Source organism: Siphateles boraxobius, unplaced genomic scaffold (assembly GCF_051911475.1).
Source record: "Siphateles boraxobius isolate OS27281-9 unplaced genomic scaffold, OSU_SipBor_1 7, whole genome shotgun sequence".
Lineage (NCBI taxonomy): Eukaryota > Metazoa > Chordata > Actinopteri > Cypriniformes > Leuciscidae > Siphateles > Siphateles boraxobius.
In genome coordinates this window covers 31,474,147-31,488,335 of record NW_027509197.1, presented here as the reverse complement: position 1 = coordinate 31,488,335, position 14,189 = coordinate 31,474,147, and the positions used below count along the sequence as shown (strand labels likewise).

The 14,189-nt window shown below is 39.4% G+C and overlaps 1 protein-coding gene across 2 annotated transcripts in view; it reads right to left on the bottom strand.

Annotated features, from left to right (window-relative positions):
* Positions 1 to 2,870: 2,870 nt before the first annotated feature.
* Positions 2,871 to 14,189, bottom strand: part of vwc2l (von Willebrand factor C domain containing 2 like) — a 32,876-nt gene continuing 21,557 nt past the window's right edge. The window contains exon 3 of one of the 2 annotated variants that reach the window (XM_077216023.1): positions 2,871 to 3,521. In XM_077216023.1, the coding sequence (XP_077072138.1) occupies positions 3,370 to 3,521 (152 nt within the window). In that variant the 3' untranslated portion in view covers positions 2,871 to 3,369. The remainder of the gene's footprint in view (positions 3,522 to 14,189) is intronic. The other variant, XM_077216022.1, reaches the window with a different exon arrangement.

Sequence of the window (14,189 nt, the reverse complement as noted above, 5' to 3'; positions counted from 1 at the left end):
CTTGTAGCTGTGGGTCATGTCTGGTGCTTAGTGCTTCACAGTCTTGCTCATGACAGCTTGTGTACTCATCTGTTCTTTTAGTATCACCCTGTCTCTGTGTTAGATGATGCTACACAACATCTGGTTTTTTTTGTTTTTTTTATATGCTCAGAGCTGTAATAAATGTCCAGTGTGAAGAAGACTCTCGGGACTGTTTAATAATCATTTGTCATTCGCTTTATGTCATTTATAGACTTTTACTGTTCATTATTTTAATTGAGACCTAATGATTTGCTGACTTATTGGACAAGTCTTGGCTTCTACCTTGAGCTATAGACAAGAGACCCAAAAGATGAAGTAAAAAGCAGTGGGCGAATATATATTTACAGTATATCTAGGACTATATATATATATATATATATATATATATAGCACCTTTGGCGGTCATTCTATTGCATTCATTGTCGTCTCATTACCAAATCTGCAGATCTGTTATTAAGTAGCTCATCCATCAGAGCTTAGAAACAGAGTCCAAAAGGTTAAAGGCATTGCATTTTCTTGGAGGGGGAAAAAATACCTATGATAAATCACAGGTGCTAGATGAAGTTCCTATTGAATTAATGACTGGTATTCATCATTGTGAAAAGAAAGAAAAAAGGAAATCTTGGAGGTGGGTGCCTGTTTTAAAGGGGGTCTATAAGCTATGCATTAGTGAAACCGACGAATGATGGTCATTGCTAATGTTGTGCTGTATTGGGTCTCTGCACAGATGTTACGATACAGAAAAATCTTCAGCAAATGTGGGCTGAAAGCGGCTCAGAGTCTGTCTAGAGGTTCTTATTGGTTTAAGTGCTTCTCAAAGTGCAGTTGATCAACATCTTCCTTCTAAGCTGCGAGCGAAATTGCCGTGAGCCCAGGTTACGGATGCGCGGAAGATCAAAAGAAGAGGTTTTGAACGTGGCTTTGAAGCACCAGACTGTATGCAGATTCCTTCCTTTGTTTTAGCCCTCTGCATGCTGGGCCGCGTGTCTGCCGGGCAGTACCACAGAGGGCAGAGGCGGGTAATTTATCACTGCATATTGCCTGATTAAGGAAAATTAAAGTAGGCTGTTGTGGGATGGCTAATTGCTTAGATAGCACGTACAAGCTGCTAGACTTTAGGAAAGCATGCTTGTTTGGGCTTGGGAGAGAAAAACAAGGGTTTTGCAAACAGATGAGAAAACGGCATTACAGTAGAGATTTGTTGGTTGCACAGGTTTAACGTTAGAGGACGCTTTCCATTAATAGGGTACAATATATTACTTGAAACTACAATATTTTATTTAACAAATGATGAATGAAAGGAGTTTCTTTATCTTCAGAAAGAGGTTGTCAAGCTAAATATTGATGAACTGTTTTATTTAACATTTATTTTCTATGATATTTGATTGGAATGTGCCTGACGCTGATTTTGTTGTTGTCTTTGAATAGACATGTTAAAAATGTGGGGTCTCTTATGCTCACCAAGGCTGCATTTAATTTAACCAAATGCAGTAATATTCTACAATATTATTACAATAACAAATAACTGTTTTCTATTTGAATATATTTTAAAATGTAATTTATTCCTGTGATGCAAAGCTGATTTTTTTAATCCAGTCTTCAGTGTCACACTATCCTGCAGAAATCATTCTAATATGCTTATTTGGGGCTCAAGAAAATGTTATATTATTATCAATGGTGAGAACAGCTTTTTTCTCAGGATTCTATGAATAGAAAGTTTTTAAAAAAAACGCAGTTGAATTTTTATTGATGCATCCTTGCTGTATTAATTTCTTTAAAAAAAATCTCACTACATAATATATTAATATAAACTATTATTATTATATTATATAAACATATTTATGTCTCTAATGCTTAACGACACAGGAAGTTAAAGTGTACCCTATTCATGGAAATTGTTTCCAACCAATACTGCTGGATACATTATTATATTTGTTCCATTCTTCAGTTTTCTCATATGAATATAGCAATAAAATAATTCCCCTAAACAATCAATGAATAATCTTCGCTTCTCATCTGTTTCTCTTGGGCAATTTTCCAATTATGTGAAGTAGATCTACCTTATTCCCTCTTGTTTCACTAATTAAACTATTAAAATCAAAATTGTCATTAATCATGTTTCTTAATTAACAAGTTAATACCCGCTAGTAATACTACCACTAAACATTACTCATACTCAACAAATGTGGGAACACAGAGGCTTGTACAGGACTAGTGGAGGTGTGGTTTTTTGTATGTAATGCTGTATCTCACTGTAAGCTCAGACTAAAATGATCAACTTTATCTTCAAAGGACTGAGGTGCTATTTTAGGTTTAAATGTTCTTATTGAGCACTCAAGGTCTCGTGAAATATACAAACACTGTGTTTAAGCAACATAAGCAGCTAATAAAACTAGTGGGTGAATCTCATGAAACTTGTCAAGAACATGTCCAGATCCTATTTCGCACCAAATGAACAAAATAAGAAATTGCATTTTGCCTGAAGAAAATGTAGCTTGTTTTAGGACTATTAAGGTATTTTAACACTTAAGCACGTTTGCACTTAAATTGTCATTTTGCGGCAATGCAAAAATCGCCATTCTCGTAATTGTATTGTACTCTAATTCTAAAAAAAAAGTTTAAATTTTTTTTTAATCTTTGTCATAAAGTATTTTTATATTTTTGATAGTATTGTTTTTGATAGGTATTATGTTGTACTTTACATTATTAAAAATATGGGTTAGGGTTAGTTTTTTTTTAATATAAAAAAAAACATTCGAACCATCTTAAATCATCACTTAATCTTATTTTGACATTTAATCATTTAATATTTGAAAATATGAATACAGTGAAAAATATTGAATTTCATTATGATAATCTAATGAAAATCCCTGTGAATATTGGCAATTACAAAGAAAAAAAAAGCTTTTGGATTAATATAAGCAATTCTGAAGGAAAACAAAATGAAAATTGGGGTGGGGGAAATTTTTATGGGGGAAAATGCAAATACTATTTTCTTATGCAAAGTACCATTTCTTAATTTATTTCTTTTGATTTTGGAGTGAAATATTTCCATGAGGTTCACCATAGTATAAACTCATCACAGGAGAAAAATGTGTTCTCAGTGAAAGACAAACTGTTATGATTATGCCAAGGACTTTTAAGTGTGTGTGTGTGTGTGTGTCTGTGTGTGTGTGTGTTTGAGTGTATATTATGTCGAGTCCATGTCGCATGTATCTCAGCTTGTCCAGCCGTCTCAGTTTGCCAGAAGAATTGTGCTCCTGCCAGTCAGTCAGTCTCTTGCTGTCATAAGGTGTGCCGCTGACAGCACATTGCATCGGTGTCCCTCTCTTCATCTCCGGAGGGTTTCTATGATGACGGCTGACCGTTGAGGCACTCCCGCCGCAAGCACTGCGCAGGCTTCCACCAGTCCCCGCTGTGGCACCGACAGATGGTGCAGTCGTCCACCTTCACTTCAATGCCAGCTGGGATGATTGTGGTACCAGCGAAGCAATTTGGACCTGTCACATGGGGGAAAAGGAGGAGATTTTAAGGAAGGAGGAATGAGCGAGAGCTCACTGGAGCCTCTTTTGGAGGGAATGCTGGGGTGACTCACGGGAGTTTCTAAAGCGTAACAGACGTGTGGATGTTTTTCACGGGCATGCACCGATGGGCTTGTTTTTGTAACACTAAAGCTCTTTTGCTCCTCTTTCTTCCTCTCTTTTTCTCTCTCTAATTCTCCTCCTCACACACCCATCCTCTCACTGGGATGCTTTGCATTCTAATGAGCCACAAGCTGCTGAACAGCCATGCTGGCACTATGTGTGATCTGAGCACGCTCCACTCATTATTCTCTTCTATTGTGGCCTTGTAGACCATTGTAGGGCTATGCAGAAAAACGAAAAATATTGAATTAATTAGATGATACGCTAATTAATCAATCAAATAACCAGACTCTAAAAAAATACTGGATTGTTTCAACTTGGGTCAAATATGGAAAAAACGTTGGTTTAAATTAACCTAGGTTTAAACTTTACTTTAAACCAACAGTTGGGTTTAAACCAGTTGGGTTTGTCCATATTTGACCCAAATGTGTTGTAACAACCAAGCATTTTTTGGAGTGGACGACGTACATTGTTACATTACTGGAGCAACGATGCTGAAAATTCAGCTTCGCATCACAGGAATAAATTACATTTTAAAATCTATTCAAATAGGAAAGATATTTGAAATTGTATTCTTTTTTACTGTAGTTTTGATCAAATAAATCCAGCTTCTGTGTACATTAGGACTGTATTTACATGGCATTGAAAAAAAATTGCTTTGGTCCAAATTAAATTTGACAAACTTTTTCTCTCTCACAAGTCTCAGAATTGCATGATATAAACTCTCAATTGCGAGTTATAAAGTCAGAATTGTGAAATATAAATGCATAAATCTTAGAAACTTTCTTAGAAACTTTATAACACGCAATTACCGGCGTGCCCCTATTCTGCGGAGTTCAATTTCGTTTTATGAACAGCAAGAGATAAGGAAAGCCTGGAGTATTATGGGCAATAACACGTACCCCTTGAACACTCACTTATAGAGATAATACCTTTGGGTACGCAGTTCTGAGGTATTAGGTGTATGACCAACCGTTACTAAGTTTACTTTTGTGCCAGAGGCTATCAGTCTTTGTAATTTGAAATTTTAAAAGGATTCTTAATGTATTATTATGGTATTTATTAGTAACTGAAATTATTTGGAAGCAGGTTGTAATAAGCACTATGATTTATACATATTTTAATATGGTTTATGAGTTTTAAACCCTATTGTAATAGCCCCTTGTGGGATTAATAAAGTGGTAAAATAAACTAAAAACTATTGCGAGTTTATATCTCTAAATTCTGAGAAAATAAGCCTGAATTGTAATATATAAACTCGCAATTGCGAGAAAAAGTCAGAATTGCGAGTTGTTCACACAATTCTGACTTTATAACTCACAAAAAAAAGACAGAATTGTGAGATAACAAGCTTCCATTGAAAAGCCCCCATAGGATAAATGGAATAAATTAAATACTAATGTTTTTAATTGTTGGAGTATTCAATGTGAACGTGTAAAATGGACATCTTTGGCTGTTCCATCTTACTGTTTCAAAAGTCTCTAAGTGCCACTTTTTTAAGATCGTGTGCTGACGTCGTACTGACACACAATTAAGCTGCAAGGATACATCATGTGAACGGCTCCTTTTACTTACAGTATTTTGTGCTCTCTGGTTCAGTGAGATGGTCAGAATCATAAGCTGAATAAGAAATTATATAAAACAGTGCAGATTTTAATTTGGTTTTCAGCAATGTTAAAACTCTGACAACACAAACACTGTTTTTCAATTCCAAGGGTATTTTATGATCATCATTTACAAGAAGAGTTTAGTTTTATATGTAATTCCCCAATGAGCAAATATTAGTGGCCCGCTGTGAATTAAACCCCAAGCGGTTGGTATAATTGCTTATCAAATATCTTTGTGTCCATATTTACCCATGTAAATTAGCAATGATCATTTCTAAATGATGGCAAAGTAGAAATCAAAAGTAGAATAGCTCAAAAAGCTCAATGTGTAGGGTTAATTCCTGTGATGTTTTTTTTTTTTTTTACCATAAAATTACAAGCTGAGCACAGCCACATTTGTCTGAATGTTTCTGAAGATTATTTAATTTGTGCTTTGCAAGCAATTGACATAAAGGCATCAAGTAAAAGGCAAGGGCAATTTAAAGGCAAAACGTCCATTCCTGTAGCCTCTATATTGCGCAGTGCAATTACTTTATCTGTGGCTGGTGCATTTCTTTGTCTTTATAGACCTTATTCATAGCAGCTCCATTTTTGATTTTTAGCGGGAATGAAAGCGAGGCCGTGAGAGATAGACGTACTGTAAATCTCTTCAGTTGGTTGTACTGATATTTGAAACACTGCAAAAATATTTTCCAAGAAATGTCAGTAGACATAAAAACCAAGACAGGATGAGCTGTGGAAAATTTTAAGTGATCTCTGAGCTTTATATAGCTTTTTTACAGCGGATGCCATTGAAAACATGGTAAGTCTATACCTCACAGCCTCACTTTCATACCTGTCATGGCGCTGCTCTGAATAAGGTCTATATACTGTCTTTGTTACAGCACTTGACCTCTGGTGACCTCAATGAGTGGTGGATGCTGCAATCAGTGGTATTCATATAAGATAATAATTATATTATGTTTTGCTGTATAGTATCTTAAAAGGGTCCTTCTATGCTTTTTTACAACTTTCTTTAATGTGTAATGTTGCTGTTTGAGCATGAAAAAGGTCTACAAATTTACAAAGCACCAAAGGGAGTTATTCTATAGCCTATATTTCTGAATATTTCTGTTTCTGAATTCCCTGAAATGCCTCCATTGTAGTCTTGAGTTTTCTTCCAGGAATGTACAAGTCACATATTCCTCATTTAAATAATTCCCACTTCAAATGTAAGAAAAGCGGGAAGAGGCCTGGTTGAGCCGCATTAGTAGTGTTGAAACTCGTGTTCATGGTATGGGCCGTTTTCCGAAATGCGCTCGAAACAGTTGAAAAATCACAACACACTGGTTCAGCCGACCAATCCAAGTTCATTGCGCCTTTCAGAAGAAGGGGCTTCATAGAGACCAAGGGGCCTCATTTACAAAATGTTCTGTAGAAACCATCCTACATTTGATCTTACAATCATTTTACAAATATACGTCCATACGTGTGATTCAGAGAACAACCATACGTGCAAAAAACATTCGTACACCTCACTTCCAGATGTGAAATCTAAAGATGCTCTAAATGGTTGCTAGGGTGTGGATACACAGTTACCATTGTGACACATAGGGTGTGTACTTCACACTTGGCATGTTTGGTCCAATTAAAACGAACCCTAGTTCAATTGCTCTGTTAGTACGGGTCGCATTGTGAACGCTGTGAAAAAAAGTGTGAACGCTGCCATCCAAACCCTGATGCGCACCAAACAAGCGGACCGAGGCTGCTGAAAAGATGGGTCTCGGTCCGCTTCCAAATGAACTGGTGTGGTTCAAATAATATATGAATGCAACACAGACCAAAGACCTGTAAACAAACCAAAACGCGTAACATGATGTCAAGATACGACCCTGATAAGGGCAGAATGCTCAAGCATTCCTGTTTTTTCTTGTCATAGTCGCGATGTTGCCCATCACAATTTGGTACAGGAATCAGAACCCTGTCTCCTCACAGCAGATCTTCATTTGTGTGTGTGACAAACCTCTGATTTGACTCCTTTACACATTTTATAAACTCTTCACAAGTTCTCAGCTGGTCAAAATACCATCATAATGTAGGCTACCCATATACAACGAGTGCATTTAGCCCAGAACACAGCATTGTTTTGGATTTTCGGTAAGTTACGTAAGATTCGATATCTTTAGGTTCAGTATTAAAATGCCGATGTGAATTCTAAATAGACCAGGACTTAATGGTTTTTTTTTTGGTCCAGACCAAGTGAACCAAGCGAACCGAACTACAAGTGTAACACACCCTAAATCATAAATGATCTTGACATTGTGTGCAGCTGAGCCATTTCAGATCTCCGCCTTGTAAACGCGGCCAAAATAATGTTATTAACATATAAAAGAGCAACAGTCAACGTCCAAATCCTTCACTTGAGAATGGCAAGCGGCAAGAATTGCTTAGATTTTCAAATCCTGCTCCAGCTCTGCCACGAGGAAAAGTGTGTACGTCTGCTTAGACCCTAAAACGAACATTGCTGTGTTTTTTAGCGTTCACACACTCTAAGTTCACATCTGTGTGTACGCACGTTTTCTAAATGAGAATTATAAAACGTGCTTAGAATTAAATAATTAAAGTATTAAACAAAGTGTTACTGACAGACTGGGAAGAGAGCTGCTGGAACAATGTAAAATATGTGAAAAATAAGGTGTTTTTTGAACATTCAAGCATAAACCTATTCCAGTAGACCCCAAAAACAAAATCAAGACTTTGAAAAAGGGCATAATAGGTCCCCTTTAAAGTTCTTGCCCTTTAGAGATTAAAATCCACCATTTGTGATCATAATTTGAGTGATGGCTTTATGAAAAAATAAATTATACAGTTACCAGCCACTGGTCAATCAAGTCTTATTAGAATATAGTATTAAAATGACTGTGATCTTGGTGATAGATAAAGATTTAAAAAAAACATTTTTTTTATTAAATGTTCTGGAAATAGAATGTTTAAGCCCCCACACTGCACTTTGTGGACATTTTCAGCTCAATTTGAATGAGGCACTGCTCTAAAACATCCCTGTGGTGTCTGGAGGATCTTGAATCGACCACCATTGAGCATTTCTTTGTAAACAGCTGACATTTAATCTATAAGGGCCAGACAGCATTTTCTTTATAATTGTGGTGGACCTATTTATCATTATTTGTAAATTAGTTCTGAATTAGTAAAACGTCAGCTCTTAAGAAGTGTTTTCAACATTCTCGGCCCAATAAAAAAACAGCATTTACAGAAGTAACATTTCAGCAAATATATAAGGCCATTCCTGATGACAAGCAAGTCCTTGAAAAGTATTTCTGGTTTGATGTGGCAATATTTCCTGAAATATGGTCCTCACTCTAAGTCAGTAAAAGTCAGTGGTGCCACACATTTCAAAAAGAGTTCAAGCTTCATGACCTCCCTTTTACTGTGGGAGAAAACAACTAGATTGCCTTTTAACCACATCACAGACATGTTAATAGACTTGCAATAGGGTTGCGGGGTTAGCGGTGCACAAATTGCTTTACTGCCTACAATATTCAACATGCTCCTAAGAGACCTAAAGGAGTCTTACATGCACTCAAATATTTGATTTCCATCAGTAAAAATTTTGACCTGTTGGCAAAAGTACAAAAGCAACCTATCAAGGGTGTTGAAACAGAGATGTGGGACAACTAGCCTAGCCAAGAGCAGTTATTCATCATCCTATAGAAAAGAGCATCACTAGTGCAAGGACACCTTGGCCAGGTGGAAGGAACCAAACAGATAATGGATAGGATCATGCTTGATGTCATTCCTTAATGACCAGGACTTCTGTTTTAAGACTATATAGTTTGTCATGAAGTCCATTGATTACAATTTACATCATCGCACATTGTATGTTATAATGTTATATAATATGCAGTTTGTATTAGTTTGTAATTTGGCAGTTAAACAGCTTATGTCCCATATTGTGCTATTTTTGTATTATTTATGTACTATTATAATATTTAGCCTATTATTTTGAATTACAGTAGTGGCCAAAAGTGATGTCCAGCCAGAAAAATTGACGTCCTCACCCTTTTTTCAAAAAACATTAAACTTTCATTAAAGATTTTGTAAGCATATTGTGTAGTTGTGCTTGGAGTTAATTGTTTTAATTCGTGGAAATGCAAAATTGTGAAGACATCAGAGAACCAACAAAATATTAATAACTGATTATGTTGTGGTCAATATATGTTTTTTTCCCCCTATGAATTTTCTTTTTTGCATAGTAAAATAAAACCGGTAGCTTGCATTTTATTTGCCAAATAATGTTGTAATAAAAATACCTTGACCAAATTTAGTGTTTTAAATTTGGTCTAGTTGCCTTTCGCTTCGGAGCTGATCGTTTGATGTCTTTGAGAGTGCTGTTGTTTACAACGAACGAACGAGCATGTGTGTCGGTGTTCTTCAGGAAGACTCTCCCAGTGCTGGTGTTCTACAGCGCGAGTGCAGCGGTGATCGCGAGCTTTGAGCTCTCAACTGCTGTTTTAACAGCAACACATTTTAAATGTTTGTGTGTGTTGATGGCTGGTTAGAGGGCGGAAAAGTGAGTGCTTCACTCTTTCAGTTCACTGTTCAGTGTTGCCGTGGTCATTCCCCTGTGTGCTCCGGCACTGGTGACGGTCCTATTTTCTGAAAGAGCAACACGGGTGCTTTTGCGTCTTTTTCAAGAGGTCATTCCACCTGTGCGTTTCTGGATGTGGTCGTTCCTTTTTCCTCTCTGACGGTCACAATTGTTGCATCACGTGTTTGGGCTATGTATTTATATGTATATAAAAATCTGTATATATATATATATATTTATATGTTCAGCATGTTGAGGCAGCTTTTGTGGACGGCTCATGTTCTCACTGCGGGAATATGACTGTCGCGGTGTTGAGATCAAGACTCGCCTTCAGCCGCGAACCGCGAGTCCCCATTACCATGCCCCACTCCCAGGCCTGGGCGACCCTCGACTACACGGGCATTCATGCCTCGATTTGTTAGACATTGTGACCGTTGCGCAAGCTTCCCTTGCTTGTCACAACTCACCCGTCACCTCCTCCTTGGAGTCAGAAGCTTCTGAGGACACTTTGTTCCACTCTTCCCGCTCTACTTAATCGTGCCGCCAACGAGCCTCACGTCAGTTATAGCCAGGGCAAGTGGAGACTCCATCCCCTGGGTCCAGCTGGGTCATGACCATTCCCGGGCCGCTCAGTTGCCTCTCCGATTTCGTCTTCCTGCCAGTGTTTCTGTCAGAGCGGACAAGTGTTGAGCAATAATGCTCCTGTAGCTAAGAGGATTTTATCACACTCAGGTGTTGAGCAGAAATGCTCCTGAAGCTCAGTGAACTTATCACACTCAAGTGCTGAGCAGAAATGCTCCTGAAGCTCAGTGATCTTCACATGTTGTGTTGAGCAGTGCTCCTGTCTTTTTGCGCCTGTCGCTTGCACCTACGGTGCCAAGTCAGGAGGGAATAGGTCTTCATAGTTGCCCCTTATTGGCCCAGCCAGATCTGGTTCCCATCGACAGCCTTCCTGACTTCCCCTGAACACTTTCTCAGGGACGGGGCACGATGGCACCCACGTTCTACCCCTGGAGATTCCGGGCGGTCTTACGTCTGAACACTGAGGTTCAGGTGGCTAGCACAGGGACATGTGATCGTTACCATCACTTCTGCGAGCACCCCCTAGATATGGGTAGCGTGCTTACACCTTTAGAAGTGGAACCTAGTCGTTGAGTGTGTCTTCTCTCCAGAGGAGATCCTGAAAGCTTTCGATCATTTCAGTGCTCTCTTTCCTGCAAGATGGGTTGGAGTAGGCTGTTTTCCTTCACCCTCAAAATTATGTTGCCTCGGTGTTTAAACGACGCTCATCGTGCTGCAGAAGTATGGAGAAGCACGTCCTGATCATCAGGTTCCTGAGGAGCAAGGTAATGTAAATCCTTGCATCCCTCATTATCCTCTTGGGCCTCATCTCTGGTGCAACTGCACTGCAGAGACCGCCCCTGAGCCACTGCAGGCAGTGAGTTAAAAATTCTGTTATATCAGTTCTCCTGCTCGCATGGTCTCTACTAGAGGGTAGGGACTTGCTTGCTTTCGGTCAACGTATTGTGCCTGGAGTTCGGGCCGGCTAAATCTCACCAGCTGAGACCCCGGCTCAGATTGTGCCCAAGGTTCCTATCTCTTCCGTAATAGGAGCAGGTGGTGAGCCTGCAAGCGCTGCCCCGGAGGAGGCAGATCCAGCCCTGGCTTCTCTGTCCGTTCACTTATACGTCGGTCAGACATGTCGTGTAAAGAACGCAAGCCATAGACCTCAGACTAGCTCTAGATATATCTGTTAGGAATTCAGCAGAGAGGGAAGGCTGTTTCCAAGCAAAGTTGGCCACTTAGTGCCTACTTTCATTTCGGTAAAAAATTCCGAGATGCAACATGTCCACTTAGGTGTTGAGCTCCTCTATCATGAGTGTAAAGTGCTCTGCCTGGGCGTTGACGATATGCTTTGCTAAACAGAGTTGGGGGCTGGACGACACCTAGTTGAACCCGCTGCTTCCCGTGGGGTCCCTTCTCATGAAGCCAGTTTCACCGTGAGCCCGGTTCAAGTGTCGGCTTGCTGCGCCATTCCCCTCCTATGGACTGGATACATGCACCTTTCTACTTCAGTTGAGTTCCCTTAAAGCTGAACCCTTTTGAGTTCCTCCACACCCCTCCGACGTCGGACGTGCGGTACGTCTGGTGTTAGGCCTACCACTTGTAAGCAGTGTGGAACCTGTGTTAGGCTGGGTCCATATGTTGCGGTCCCTACGGCGACCCCATATGTGTATTCTTCCACGATACGGCTCCCTACGGCGAGCCCGTGTCTCCCCTCGGCAGAGTCTCTCTGCCGTCACTGTCCGGTGAGTCTCCCCCCGTCTTAGGCGGGAGCCACCCCAGTGACATTCCATATATTGTACTGCCCGGTCATCCGCCCAGTTCATATGTGTATTCTCCATGTTAACTCCCTCTGGGTAGGTTGTGGCTTCCGCAGCGTCCCTTCCTTCCAATGTACGGGGAACGCTTTCCCAGTCGTCCTGTAGGAACAGCAGTGACTTCCCTGCCTAAGCCCTTTCCTTCCCCCCCTTAAATTTGCGGGGGCATCAGGAGGCTTTTGTCTAGGCACTGGAAGGTGGCAGCTTTAGTGGCGCTTTGAAAGGTTGTCCCCATTCAGTCGACCGTCGACTAGGTCTGACGTTATCGACTGAAAGGGAACGTCCTGGTTGCGTTTGCAACCCAGTTCCCTGAAGGAGGGAACGGAGGACGTAGTCCCCTTGCCACTACCGCTGGACCACCGCTGACTCCGGGTTACGCTCGGCTCCTCAGAGAAAAAGCAACTAGTGCATGCCTCCACTTCCGTATTTATGCCCGCGCCGCAGGGGCGGAGTGTGTGATGCGAATCACGCACGCCAATACATTGGCTCGTTCAATAGTACTCTAAGATGATAGGCTCTCTCACGCGATCCCCATTCAGTCGACCGTCGACTACGTCCTCCGTTCCCTCCTTCAGGGAACGGGGGTTGCATACGCAACCAGGACATTACTTATTTGAAAACAAACCCAACTCAGATATTTTGTTGTAAATTTAAAAAGTAACGTATCACTTCACTCGTTACTTGAAAAAAGTAATCTGATTACGTAACTCGATATGTTACGCCTACATTTGTATTATATTTTTAGTTTTTATTTTAAATTTAAGTTTTAGTAATTTTGTTATGTGTTTTTGTAATTTTTATTAGATTTTAGTTAATAATTCTATTTCACTATATATTGCTATAATTTCTATAGTATTTGTATTTGTATTTTTTTTTTTTTCATCAAATATTTATATTTTATTGTATCCTTCCTAGCCAGGAAGCACAATCTCTGAATCATATGATGTTCTTTCTGTTGCAGTTTGATTAAAAAAAATCATATTGGTTTATTTTGACACACACTGTAAATTTGAACAACGATATGATAAACATTTGACATCTTGTGTATCTTTAATGTCAGAAAAACAAGCCTAAAATAGAACAGAAGGCATAACATTACATTGACATTTCAGCTCTTATGTTGAACAGGGAATGCAAAACCAACAAGTGATTACTTTTGTCTCTTATGAAGTGTCTTAAGGGTCTTCACACAAGCATCGTCTTTTTTTAAAGTAAAAAAAAGTCCTATTTCAGTTCACCCAAGAGTGAACTGAGTGAAAATGGCAGATGGCACTTGTTGTACCTGACTTCGAAGGTAATTTTGGTTCACTTAAGCTGCAATTGTCAAAACTTTTTACTTTCATGCAGCAAACCTTTGAGTCTTTTTTAGTAACTTATAGTGGCCAAATTGTGTAAATAAAGTGAACCTAGAGCACTTTGCATCCACAGTTTTACAGTGGAAATTTGTAAACCATTGTAACTGCTACAAACACAATAATGAGTCCAATGCATGCTTGTAGTATGTGACTAAAGACAAACAGTGTATGTCCTTTACAATGAGGTACGTATGCAGTGCATACATACTACATATTTACAGCATCTTGTAGTTTATGTTTTTTGTTGTTTTATTTAATTTAATTTTGCAGCTTTAAATTCACCCTGTTCCTCACATGTTCTTTCTACATTCAGATCATAGTCATTATCATAGGTGAAGTCACTCTGTTACAGTGGAGGCCCACGTTATTGCCCTCAGATTAGGTTGCAACCTACAAGTATGCAATTACTATGGTAACTACTGAAGCCACTGAGAGATGGTTGCCCACGATTGGATCACCCACATAGAAACATGGCCTGTTGTCTTTCCAGCAGTGCACAAACTGTGCTTAGTATTGCTGGACAAAGTTCTAGTTAACATGGGCTGGATCCAAGGCTGCATCAAGTGCCAAGGTTTAGAGGCATAATTTGGCAATTA